This window comes from Sceloporus occidentalis, unplaced genomic scaffold (genome assembly GCF_023333645.1).
Source record: "Sceloporus occidentalis isolate IW3139 unplaced genomic scaffold, rSceOcc1.0.p SCAF_3, whole genome shotgun sequence".
NCBI lineage: Eukaryota > Metazoa > Chordata > Lepidosauria > Squamata > Phrynosomatidae > Sceloporus > Sceloporus occidentalis.
The window spans coordinates 57,616,964-57,630,475 of record NW_028316983.1 but is presented as its reverse complement, the minus strand read 5'-3'; the positions used below and the strand labels follow the sequence as shown (position 1 = coordinate 57,630,475).

Sequence of the window (13,512 nt, the reverse complement as noted above, 5' to 3'; positions counted from 1 at the left end):
AGGACATGCAAATCACTGTTGTTCCCACAAGAACCTTAACTACATGCAAACAGCAATGCTATTAAGAAGCAGAGAGGAATTTACATTTGGCTCAGTAAACATCTGTCAAATCTCTTGCATGTTATAACAACAAAAGATGCCTTGTTAAACAAGCTGCACTTCGTTCCATTCTTATATACTCAAGGTTGTACAATCTGGTCCAGATACATATGAAGCTTCCAACTGTAGATCATTCATCACAGCATTCTCATTTGACTTGCAAGCAAAACACCTTGTATGAAATAGGGCATCACAGGCACTTGGTGTGCTCTCAAGACAAACCACGTGGATGGATGATAATACATCTGGAACACTGTAGGAACCATCATAAATGAGGTGAAAATTTTGCCAGCCCATGTTATAAAGCCAAGTTTCCTTTCCAAGTGGTTTGTCAAGGCACAAGAGTAAAGTCAAATGCTTATCAATCTCTTCTATGGAAATTACCTTTGAATTCCATATTAGCAGCATCTTCCAGTAGCTCTTCTTTCATGTTATTGAGTGTTTCTATTATCATGTCCTTCATTTCCTCTTGTTTGCGGTTGGCTATACTCATCAAAGATTCATACAACTCATTCTCTTTTTTCCGTGTGTACTCTAGACGCTTCGGAGTGATTTGCAGGTCTCGCTGCATGTCAAAGGCTTGGTTGATGAAGATGTCCAGGCAACGACAATGTACTATGTTCAAGATGGTGGCTGCATCCACTAAGTGCTTCTGCAGCACCTGTTTGGAGAAAGTGCTAAGGAGACGGATCTTGTCCGATTGTTCCACAAGCATGCTCTGGGCTTTGGCATCAGAGGTGGGAGCTCCACAGCTGCAATGGTTGGTACTAAGGTAGTCTAAATCCAGGAGCTGCCGATAAAGGGATGACTTTTCATTCTCTGCATTTTGAGGGGATATCAGTTCAACCCCCAAATCTGGCACTTTGAAAAAGAAGACAGGCAGAGCAAATTTCTCTTTAATCCCACGCAGTTCATTCATATCCAGTGCTGACAGTTCTGCTTCACTGATAGCAAAAGTGATGACTGGAAGGACACTATTAATATATTCTCCCAAAGTGACTTCTGCAGACTGGAATTCCCGACATGGAGCTACTACAATATCCACTTCCTGAAAAAAGCAAAACATCAGAATTTTAAAATTACAGCTATAGTGATTGATTTGAGATTTCCAGCAGCATCTGCCACCTTATCCTCATCCACTATAAGAAAAGTATCCTTCTTCCTTTTAAGGACAATGCAAAACAAAGAACAACCCTCCTTTTAGGGCAATATGATTCCTGAGGAAGGGTATTTCTCAGAAATGCCTGTCCAAGTAAGAGGGAAAGATGGGAAAGTACATATATGTACAAACCCATGTTCCTAATTATTTTCTCCTGCCAGATTTTAACTTCACACTCCAAGGTGCATAAAGCAAATAGGAAATCAGCAACAAGGAAGAGACCTCCTTATAGACTACAAGACAGGTGGAATGGCTTCTTACTCTAGTAGACTAACCAACAAGGCAACCGTGCAGTGTTAGTCTCTAGATGTCTAATAGAAATTAGCCCAGGTTTTCAGTGAGGTGTAATTTCAGATCCTCCACATCACCATTACTAGACAGGAGAAGTGAAAGCAAAAGGAAAAAGAAGTTATAATGTCATAGAGAAAATTAATTAATCCTTCTCCCCAACTTTTACTTTTTTATATAGAAAGAAACTCCTGTGTGTACAACAATCTGCCTAAGTGTATATCTGCTTTCAGAAGGGGTAAATCCAGCTATAGGTGTACAATTAGAATTAGTCTTCAGAACTCCTTGAGTGCATTCACTGTTCTCTGCATTTATTACTGGCCCAGATTGCAACGTTTGAAATCCACATTGATTAAACATATTACAGTTGACATTCTGTTAATTGCTTTCCTCTTCTTTGATACAGTTTTAGAAGTATATGAATAGTAGAATTGTCGCACCAGCTTCTGAACTCCCCTCCCTTTGCTTTAACTTTCCATAGATAGTTTACAACAGGCACAACAATTCATTATACACATTCCTAGTCACATTCAACATTTCCAGTATGCTGTCCAGCAGAAAGCAGGATCATGCTGGGTATTTTTCTGTATTAAGTTACAATACCTAGTCAAAAAAACTTCTCACGCTTTGAGAACTTCAGGAGAGCGCCAAGTAATCATAAACTAATAAACACTACATTAAGAATTACAGTTTCTATTAACAGTTCTTGCCACATGTTTACAGAACTGACACCTTCATGCCTGAATGTTCTATCTGAGGGAATTTCTGGCTCTGATAGCATCATGACTGCTCAGGTTGGCTTATGAAAACTGAGTTGGTAAAAAACCAACCAACCTGGTAACAGCATTAGAAAATCAACAGCCATTTCAAAAGCAAGTTTGTTTTGTTTTTCTAAAGGACCCAATATTTATAGAGCATTATTTCTTTCAATCTCACTCAAAGCAAACTCTGGAATTCCCCTAGAAAACATGTAAGCTGAAGACAAAGGTATGAGCAAGAGCAGGGGTAGGCAACATTTTTGAGCTGGGGGCCGGGTTGCTGTCCCTCAGACAACTAGTGGGCCGAAGCAAAAAAATAAATAATTAAATAATTTTTTAAAAAAATAAAATAAATAAATAAACCGGAACAAATGTAGGACAAAATTTTCAAATGGAGGACACTTTTAAAAAAAAAAAAAAAAAAAAGGAGGGCACGCGAAAAAATTTGCTGATTTTAAAAAAAATGTTAATATAAATGCATGTTTCTGAGCCTTCTATAGACAATTGCCCCCCTTGCCTGCCGCTTGCCCCCCCTTGCCCACCTCCTCCTGATAGGCCAAAGGCCCCATGCCCTCACGCGAGAGGCCAAAGGCTCTGGCGGCAATCAGCAGCAGGACCGGGCTGGGGCCGGTCCCAAGGCCTTGCCGGGCCGCATCCGGCCTGCAGGCCGCAGGTTGCCTACCCCTGAGCAAGAGCTTTCAACAGTTAACAGATTTACTCTGACCAAAGTTAGAAAAAAAATACTCATTTATTATTCAATAAATAAAAACATTCTAGAAAGTTTAAATTGTTCAATACATCTCCAGGTTCTCCCAAACTCCCTTTCCACAATTTGCCAAATTAACATTTAATTACAGTTTGCCTGACTGTCATGGGACTCCCAAGCACAGGAACACAAAAATTGATGTAGCCAGGCAAAGAGTGCAAGTTGAAAGCAAAATTGGATGTGCAACTCAACATTCACCATGAGAGATGAGTCACACTGTCGGTAGTAAACAAAGGAGGAAGCCAATGCTGTCTCCATGAGCCATAAAGGGGAAAAAGGAAAAATATATAAATCTCAATATGAACAACTAATCTGACTTAGACAACAGCAGTCCTGCTGGGTATTCTTGCAAGATAGACCTTTATCAGTGGTTCCCTTGTAATAACCGCTTCTCCTTAGAGAGGACAGACAGAACAACAATTTTCCTTTGAGAAAAAGCACTCCACTTTAGAAACTTCATTTTGAAATTTGCTTTTGCAGTTCTCTTCATTTCACTGAACAGTTGTGAGCAACTATTCAAGTTTGTACATGGATTTCCAGAAAATATACCACGTTTACCACAATACATATTCTTACTAAATGAGAATGCTGACTAAATGGATTGTGCTTTTCATTATCAAATCTCAAAAACCTCAAAAATGCAAGTATTAGTAACTGTGGAGGGGCATGTGTATAATTACCCTAATATCTATTAGGAGACTAGCTCTGTTAACAATAAGCCCTCCAATGAATTCTTGACATGCCTTGCAGATAATTTCCTCTTTCAAAAGATAGAGGAAGGAACAAGGGGATCGGTAGTACTGGACTTGATCCTAACTCAACAGGAAAGAGTTAATTGCTGGAAGCAAAGTAGTCACGTGACAACATAATGGTAGAATTCAGAATTGTGGCACAGGCTAAAGAAGAATACCCCTGTATAGTCCAACACAGACCTTGGATTTCAGGAAAGCTGATTTGATCAAAATCAGGAAAATACTAGACATAATAGCTAGACGTGCTAAAGGACAACCAGTAAGAGTGAAAGTTCATGAAAGGAGGAGTTGAAAAGCACAATCATAATCATTCCCATAGAAGAAGAAAAATGGGAGACATCTCATTCTATGGCAGGAGGTTGGACTGGATGGCCCTTGTGGTCTCTTCCAACTCTATGATCCTACGATTCTGTGTGAGGAAAAATGTGGCTGCACAGCAAACTCAAGCTGAAATAAAAAAAAGAGCACATATAAAGAACAGAAGGAAGAATGAATGATCAGGAAGAGTACAGATGTGTAGCCCAAGCTTGCAACAAAGGACAAGGAAAGCTACAGTTCAGAATGAGCTGAGACTAGCCAGGCAATCAGAGACCAATAAAAAGATTTCCCCCCAGATATATATGAAACAAGAGAATGACCAAGGAAACAATGGAGCCACTTCTCAGTAAGAATAGTAAAATGCTAACAGATCACAATGAAAAGACAGAAATTCTCAATACATCAGTTGCACACCCATTACATTTCTGTATTCGTCGGAAAATTGAATTGTTCATTATCCATGCAGGCTTTTTGCTAAAATTGAACAAATAAGCTATTTCTCTTTTGCCTACCATCTGAATTATTTTCTTTGTTATAGACAGGTTGCCACCTGTTTGAGTAAGGGGCCATTCAGAGCACAACTCTCTAAGAATAAGACTGGGGAACAAGATTGGGGAAAGATCTAATGCTTCAAAGATTCTCTCCATCCAAACTTCCCACAAGATTTTGTAATTCCAAATTATCTGGTTCTGTTTTGAAAGAAGTGGTACCTCAAGAACCCCCAGTTCCCAAATCTTGTACAGAACAGTAAGGATATGTAATTTGCTACAATTTCCAGTGTCCTTGTGTCTGCTTTGTCAAATCACTGTGAGAAAAAGAGAACTCGGTAGAAATGCATGTAGACTCCCCTCACCGTGAGAAGAGGGCAATGTTTTACTAATCACACAGGTCTGATCTTCTGAAAAGTTTTGTCAGTATGCATATGGACATCAGTGATGCAGAAGAGAAAACAGAAATATACCAAATAACATAATTAAAAGCTGTGGCAAACCAAATATGTTTCATAGTTTTTTCTGGGTTTTTCAGGCCAAGTGGCCATGTTCTGGAAAAGTTTATTTAAAAACCCACAAAAAACTAAGGATGTCGGCCGTGAAAGCCTTTGACTTTACAAATATGCTTCAATTCTCAAACTGGTTCCTAGTTAAACCAGAAGTTAGGAGCTGTGGAATTCAGAGTGGAGGAAATCCACAGAACTATACTGAAAGGGGGAAATTCATCCATCTACAGGTCTCACACACTGCTTCCTTGCTGCTCATGAGCTACGGATGCTAATACTAGGACAGAGAGAACTCACTGTTGTTTAAAAGAACCCTGGAAATTAAAAGTGGTTTCTGTATCTCTGTCCAGGATCAAAGGACATTCCAAGTTCAAATAATTAGGTCTTCCTCATTCAGGAATTAAATTCTGCATGGAGTGAGGGTTGCCGTAATTGTGCAATTTTACCAGGCACAAAATGTAGGACAAATTTGAGACCGAACTGTAGGACAACTGCAGGACAAAACTCAGCCCAAAATGTAGGACATTTAAGGTCCACCATTTTTCTTCAATGTACTACATTTTGGGCTGAGTTTTGTCCTGCAGTTGTCCTACAGTTTGGTCTCAAATTTGTTCCACATTTTGTCCCTGGTAAAAGTGGACAATTATGGCAACCGCTGGGGGAGAGAATCCATTCCACTGTTAAGCACATTCCTATACTGCTTTAGACTTACAAATCTGAAAGTGTATTAAAGAGAAAGCACTTCCTGAAAACACTTCCTTCTGCAGTAATATCTTTGTTAGAATTTTTATTTGTGAGCAGCCTTGGGTCGCTTTCTAGGAAAAAGGCAGCATAGAAATCAAATAAATAAACAAACACACACACAACTATTTGCGGCATGTTCACATATGTTTAAAAATAATTTTGCTGGGGAAATCACCAAACAATTTATTATTTCATTCAGTTCTTACGCTACCTTTTATGTGTGATTTTTCCAACAAAAAAGGGAACAGCAGAAGCCGTAACACAGCCTGCCAGGTTAACTGACAGGAATGGGGCATCTGCTGCTGAGCCCCATTCCTGTTACTAAGATTTTTGCAGTTTGTCAAAATTCTCCAAAATGTTCTGCAAATTGATGTCACAGGGAAGAAAATTTCTCTTTAAATAACGTTCTTTCCTACTATCAAGTAGTGTGCTAAATAAACGACTCCATCAGAAACATAGAAACAAACTGTACCGGCAGTTCTCCAGATAAATCTGCTATCTTTGTTATTGCATCGTTTTTCAGTCTTTTATAACATAATAAATGCTCCAAAATTACTGTACTAATGACATCATAGTTGTACATAGTATGTTTAGGTATATGCCCCTATAAACAGTTTAATTATACTTTTATGTTGTTGTTGGCTGTTGCAGTAACAGTAGCAAGAGAATTAGGCCTAAAGCAAATAAAAAGGGACTACAGTGGTACCCCGGGATACGAATTGATCGCGTTACGAAATTTCCGGGGTACGAAAAAGTTAGATTGAAAAAAACTGTTCCGGGTTACGAAAGATTTTTCGGGTTACGAAATTCATTTCGGCGCGAAATTCAAATCCGAAGCGTGGCTAGCGGCTTTCCAGTGCTAACGGAAAGCCTTTTCGGGTTGCGAAATGTATCGGGTTACGAACGGCGCCGCGGAACGAATTAATTTCGTAACCCGAGGTAGCACTGTACTTACTCAAGGAAAACTGCACAGAGATGTGCCCCTTATTATTCTGTAAATGCATTTTTATTAAACATCACTTTTTAAAAACTTGGAAATAATGCTTAGCAATATGGACAAGTATAACTAGAAGAATGACTTTACAAATGTGAACTTCTGCTTCCTAACAGCTTACAAAACACCTCTCCTGAATCGTTACATATTAAAAGGAAGACTTTACAAGTAGTCAGGGAAAAATCAGCAACAAAATTTGAAACTAAGATATCAGGAATGCAGTAACTTGTATTGGGTTTTAGATTAGAATCCTATATTCAGTTATGATGAGTAATTCTCACTTAACAGAATGTCTTACTTTTGAGCTGTCATGCCCAGACCTGTTTTATCACACATTTTCCCTGGATTCTCTGGATAATTGCAGATACTGGAAGTCAGTTAAATATAACGACTGGTTGTATACATATCTCCACTCCAGTCAAACAGAACTGAGTATTGCAATTGAAATGTATACCAGTTGCACAGGCAGACAACTGTTTCTCATTGCGAGGATTCCATGCTGGATCAGGGCTTAGTCTCCAAATATTTTAAAGAGAACCATTTAAAATTAATTTATGGGATATAAGAGACCAAGAGGAGGCACTGAGATGTATTTAAAAAACGAAGAAAAAGCAGACAATCACAAAGCACAGGCCTGTCTAATTCATAGAATCATAGAATCGTGGAGTTGGAAGAGACCGCAAGGGCCATCCAGTCCAACTCCCTGTCATGCAGGAAATCACAATCAAAGCATCCCCAACAGATGGCCAGCTAGCCTCTGTTTAAAGACCTCTAAGGAAGGAGACTCCACTACACTCCGAGGGAGTTTGTTCCACTGTCGAACAGCCCTTACTGTCAGGAAGTTCCTCCTAATGCTGAGGTGGAATCTCTTTTCCTGCAGCTTGCATCCATTACTCCAGGTCCTAGTCTCTGGAGCAGCAGAAAACAAGCTTGCTCCCTCATCAATATGACATCCCTTCAAATATTTAAACAGGGCTATCATATCACCTCTTAACCTTCTCTTCTTCAGGCTAAACATCCCCAGCTCCCTAAGCCATTCCTCATAGGGCATGCTTTCCAGACCTTTCACCATTTTAGTTGCCCTCCTTTGGACAAGCTCCAGTTTCTCAATGTCTTTAATTGTGGTGCCCAGAACTGGACACAGTATTCCAGGTGGGGCCTGACCAAGGCAGAATAGAGTGGCACTATTACTTCCCTTGATCTAGACACTAAACTTCTATTGATGCAGCCTAAAATTGCATTGGCCTTGTTAGCTGCCGCATCGCACTGTTGACTCATGTTCAACCTGTGGTCTATCTTGGGACTCCTAGATCCCTTTCACACGTAGTTTCATTCAGCCAGGTGTCCCCCATCCTATATCTGTGCATTTCATTTTTCCGCCCTAAGTGCAGTACCTTACATTTCTCCGTGTTGAATTTCATTTTGTTAGCTTTGGCCCAGTTTTCTAGTCTATTCAGGTCATTTTGAATCTTGATCCTGTCCTCTGGAGTATTAGCTACTCCTCCTAATTTGGTGTCATCTGCAAATTTGATAAGTGTGCCCTCAATTTTGTCCTCCAAGTCATTCATAAAGATGTTGAATAGCACTGGGCCCAGGACAGAGCCCTGTGGGACCCCACTGGTCACTTCTCTCCAGGATGAAAATGTATTTTCGAAAAATCCTGTTACAACAGTACGATTACAAAATAGAGTCTTTCTTATGAATCTAGGATACTGTATGCCCAAACAGGAAATTGAACTTGTCTTTAATTCAATTGCTTGAATAGAAGACTGATAAGTGGAAATAGCTGCAACCCAGAGAACTTTGTAAGGAACTTTTCATATCTAGTAATGATATGAACTTTTCAAATCTAGTAATGATACGATAGGTGATCCTGTTGAAGTCCTGGCTGATTTCTGGACTAGGGAAATGGCCAGGGTGGTGGACACGATTGCCATTATGAGCCCTGGTGGTGCAGTAAATGCAGTACAGTCGGTCCTTCTTATACACGGATTTTTTATACACGGATTTAAGCATACACGGTTTGAAAATGTTCCAAAAAAGTATAAATTTACCTTGATGTTCCATTTTTTATTAGGGACACCATTTTGCTATGTCATTATACTTAATGGGACTTGAGCATACATGGATTTTGTTATACACGGGGGATCTTGGAACCAAACCCCAGCGTATAACAAGGATCCACTGTAAATGAATTCACAAGACACTTTGCAGACAAAATCACTTGGATTCGCTCTGACTTGGATGCTGTAGATGAGACAGGTTCAGTGGATCTTAATGCCTGCTTGTCCCATATTATTGGATAAGTTTCATGTTTTGCAGCCTGAGGATGTGGATAAGGATCCTTGGAGAAGTGAGAGTTCATTGACCTTCCTGTCTTCTGAAATCATCTAGAGGGGGACTGGCCGAGTGGGTAAAGGGAGTGGTGAATGCTTCAGTGCAGCAAGGCAGATTTCCATCCTGTCTAAAGGAGGCTGTGGTGATCTTCCTTCCCTTGATCCCACCATTCTGGACAATGATTGGCCAGTCTCTAATATTCTATTCTTGGGCAAGGTTCTGGAGTGAGTGGAGGCCTCCCAGCTCCAGGAGTTTCTGAATGAAATGGATTATCTAGATCCATTTCAATCTGGCTTCAGACCTGGCTATGGCACAGAGAGACAGCTTTAGTTGCCTTGGTGGATGACCTATGCAGGGAACTGGACTGGAGGGGGGGGGGGCTGTTGGTCCAGCTGGATATCTCAGCAGCTTTTGATACCATTGATCATGATATCCTTCTGGGCCACCTTTCTGGGATGGGACTTGGGGGCACCACTATGCCGTGGTTCTGGTCTTTTTTGCCAGGGCAGACCCAGAAGGTGGTGTTGGGGGACTCCTGTTTAACTCTTTGGCTGCTGGCCTGTGGGATCCCACAGGGTTCTGTGTTGTCCCCCATGTCATTTAACATACACATGACACCTCTGGGAGAGGTCATCCAGAGTTTTGGAGTGTGGTGTCATCAGTATGTGGATGACACCCAACTCCATCTATCCTTTTCATCTGACTCCAAGGAAGCTGTCTCCGTGCTGAACCAGTGTCTGCTTTCAGTAGTGGACTGGATGAGGGGAAACAAATTGAAGCTTAATCCAAAGACAGAGGTGCTCCTGGTTAGTTGTAAGGCAGATCAGGGAATTGGTGCTTTGCCTATGCTGGATGGGTTTACACTCCCCCTGAAATCTCAGGCTTGCAGCTTGGGTGTGCTCGAGGACTCCACTCTGAGCCCAGGTGCCCAGGTTTCAGCAGTGGCCAGGAGTACATTTGCAGTTAAATCTACTGTGCTAGCTGCGCCCATTCCTTGAGGCATCAAATCTGGCTACAGTGACACATGCCTTAATTATATCCAGTTTGGACTACTGCAATGCACTGTACATGGGGCTGCCTTTGGAAACTGTTTGAAAACTTCAGCAGGTTCAAAACGTGACGGCCAGAATGCTGACTGGAGCCAGTTACAGGGAGCATGTAACTCCTGTATTGAAACAGCTTCACTGGCTACCAGTTCGTTTCCAAGCACAATTCAAAGTGCTGGTCATGACCTATAAAGCCCTACATGGTTTAGGTCCAGACTATTTAAGAAACCATATCTTCCCGTACAAACTAGCTAGAGCCCTAAAATCCTCAAGAGAAGGCTTTCTCTCAGTCTCGCTGCCATCACAGGCTCACCTGGTGAGGACATGAGAGAGAATGTTCTCAGTGGCTGCTCCCACCCTATGGAACTCCCTTCCACGGGAGGCTAGGTTGGCCCCCTCCCTGCTGGCCTTTTGCTGGCAAGCAAAAACATTTTTATTCAAGCAAGCTTTTTAAAATCATGCAACCCTGGTTTTATGGGGGAGGGGTGTTTTTAACTTTTGTATGTTTTAAATTTTAAACTTCTAGTGTTTTTAATTAGGTTATTTTAATTGTTTTTAAACATGTTGTTTTACTGTGTTTTATAATGTGAGCTGCCTTGGGTCCCTTTTGGGGAGAAAGGCAGGATAGAAATTAAATAAATAAATAAATAAATGATGTGCACACACTTAATAAATAAACGCAGGTAAGAACAAGACATTTTACAGTAAATCAGAGCATATTACTGGGAGGCAAGCCAGAATATAAGTAGATAAGAGTTACTATTAAATTTGTATGTCTGAAATGGTGTTTAGTACTACCCCTTTGAGATCAATTTAATTTTGGACAGAAATAAAGCTAGGGCTGACATTCTAGCTAGTGACTGTTTTGAAGCAGCAATTTTCCAAGCCACCCATCCACAGCATTTTGGCTTTTAAGAGTTATTTTTGTACAGTCAGTCACTGACAGAAGGTGCATGCTTTCTAGTCATCTCTTGCTCTATTGGTGTAACAAAGCGGCTGAGGCCATTCACCTGATAAAGGCTATGTGCCAATTTGGGATCTAGCTTGCTAAATTTAATACCCACATGTTAAAAGTTCTGTATATTGTGGTGTGTGTGCGTCAGTCACCAAGAGCCTACTTCTAGGCATAAAGTTAACCTAACTATAACAAATATAAGCTAGTACACAGAGCAAATTGACCTACAATGAATCCTGCACAGGTGCCATGTTAAAGGGAATTACTGATACAATCAAATGGCTGATGTAATCTAATGAAGGACAGCTAAGAACTAAGTAAATATTGTTGGGTTAGGGCAAGGGCTAGACTATTTCCATTTGCTTCCTCTTCAAACTCCACAAGCTGCACTTTTGAGAATCAAAGGCAACTTCTGGTTTTGAAAAAAAAATTCCATCCCTAAACCTTCTTATGTGTGATTAATAGTCTTTTGCTTTCAATGATCCATGCCTCAATTTCTGTTTCTGAAAATTGCTATAAACAACTGGCACTGGTATAACTTTCTTCCCAGTGCTTGCCAGAAGAGAAATATAGCTTGGCTGGAGCTGCATCAGTCATATATGGCACAGAACCATGTGATGGATGTAAAAATGAACTTTGTGAAATGGATATACAGTGGACCCTTGTTATACGCTGGTGTTTGGATCCATGATCTCCCGTGTATAACAAAATCCGTGTATGTTCAAGTCCCATTAAATATAATGACATAGCAAAATGGTGTCCCTTAGAAAAAATGGAAAATCAAGGTAAATTTATACTTTTTTGGAACATTTTCAAACTGTGTATGCTTGAAACCGTGTATAAAAAATCCGTGTATAAGAAGGGCTGACTGTAATTTTTTTCAAAACTTATTACTTGAATCTTGTGCCTATGCATATTTTTCACTTTTTAATCAATGTGGAAGTTCATATTCTTTTCTCCTTAGTGTAGAGCTGCTGCAGCTCCTCCGTGGCCATTTTGTGCCTGGGTGGGTGGGATCAGATAAGCTTTTGGCTTTGTTCCCGCACATGATTACATGATATGTTAGGGTCTGCAAGGGTTATCCTGAAATCTCAGTACAGGATATATAATTTTGGGTCTAGCTAAAGGGCATAGTCAGATGCTCTTCTGCAATGGCTCTACAGTACGTCTAGAGGTCTGTGAATGGCCAGCTTCAGCACAGAACTGGAGCTGGCCATACATGCAGAGCTATGGTACTATGCTACACTATGCTACACTGAGCAATGCAGGATGCCAGCTAAATGGGAAAAAAGTATTTGCCCAAGTAATTCCCTATTTTAATGCTTTTATACTGCTGTACATGTTTCTGCTTTTATTTGGAGTCCTGTACAATAAACTGTCATTACTCATTTTAATTCACACAACATGAAATACTTAACAAGAAATAAATGAAAGAGTACGAACAACCCACCAGTTTTGAGCTGCATTTAAGATTTACAAAATACATTGAACCCTACCATTTTTAACACCTTTAAAAGACCCAAAATAGTTACCCACACTCTCTCTGACGCTCTGTTTCACATGGAAGCAAGTGAGAAACTATAGTCCAAAACAAACTGCAGAAATAATCCAGTCTGAGACTGCTTTAACTGCCCTGGCTCAATGCTAGGGGATTATGGGAACTGTAGTTTTGTGAGACATTTAGCCTTATCTGTCAGATAGCTCTGATGCCATAATCAACTACATTTCCAGGATTCCTGTATGTCATTCCTTCCAACTGTTAACTGTTGCAATCCTTCCCGTACAATGATGTCCTAGTGATTACAGTAGACTGTTATTTTATAGCTATATGAAGACAGAATTTATTTTCAGCTCAACAGTAATACACCGCTTAGAAGTTCCTTGTCTTGAATTACAATATTCATTCCAACTCTTACTCTTAACATTTATACTTAATTGTATACTTTATAATTTATACTTAAATGCAGCATTGACTGTACACCTAGTGTTATCCCTAAACTTCAGAGGAAAAAAATTGGTGCCAGAAAACCTAAACAAGTTGTAGGAAGTATGAACATAAGCTGTAAGCCAACAAAAATGTGCGAGTATATCACTTTTTACATGGCACACAAATCCAAACAAAGAACTTAACAATGTCTGTGATTTTTAAGGAAACATTGGCGGGTTACATACCGCCATTTCGGACGTCCTCAGGACGTCCCAGTTTGAAAAAGGGGCGTCTCTTCTAGATGCCCCTTACCCTGTTACGAACAGAGTCCGTAACAAATGGTGGCGGCCGTTCCACACGGCCGCCGCCATT

At 40.3% G+C, this 13,512-nt stretch overlaps 1 protein-coding gene across 2 annotated transcripts in view; it reads right to left on the bottom strand.

Annotated features, from left to right (window-relative positions):
- LOC149315984 (dual serine/threonine and tyrosine protein kinase) overlaps positions 1-13,512 on the bottom strand; it is a 64,181-nt gene that overhangs the window by 27,302 nt on the left and 23,367 nt on the right. For both annotated transcript variants that reach the window (XM_089514537.1, XM_089514536.1), the window contains exon 3: positions 484-1,147. In XM_089514537.1, coding sequence (XP_089370663.1) covers positions 484-1,147 — 664 coding nt within the window. The remainder of the gene's footprint in view (positions 1-483; positions 1,148-13,512) is intronic.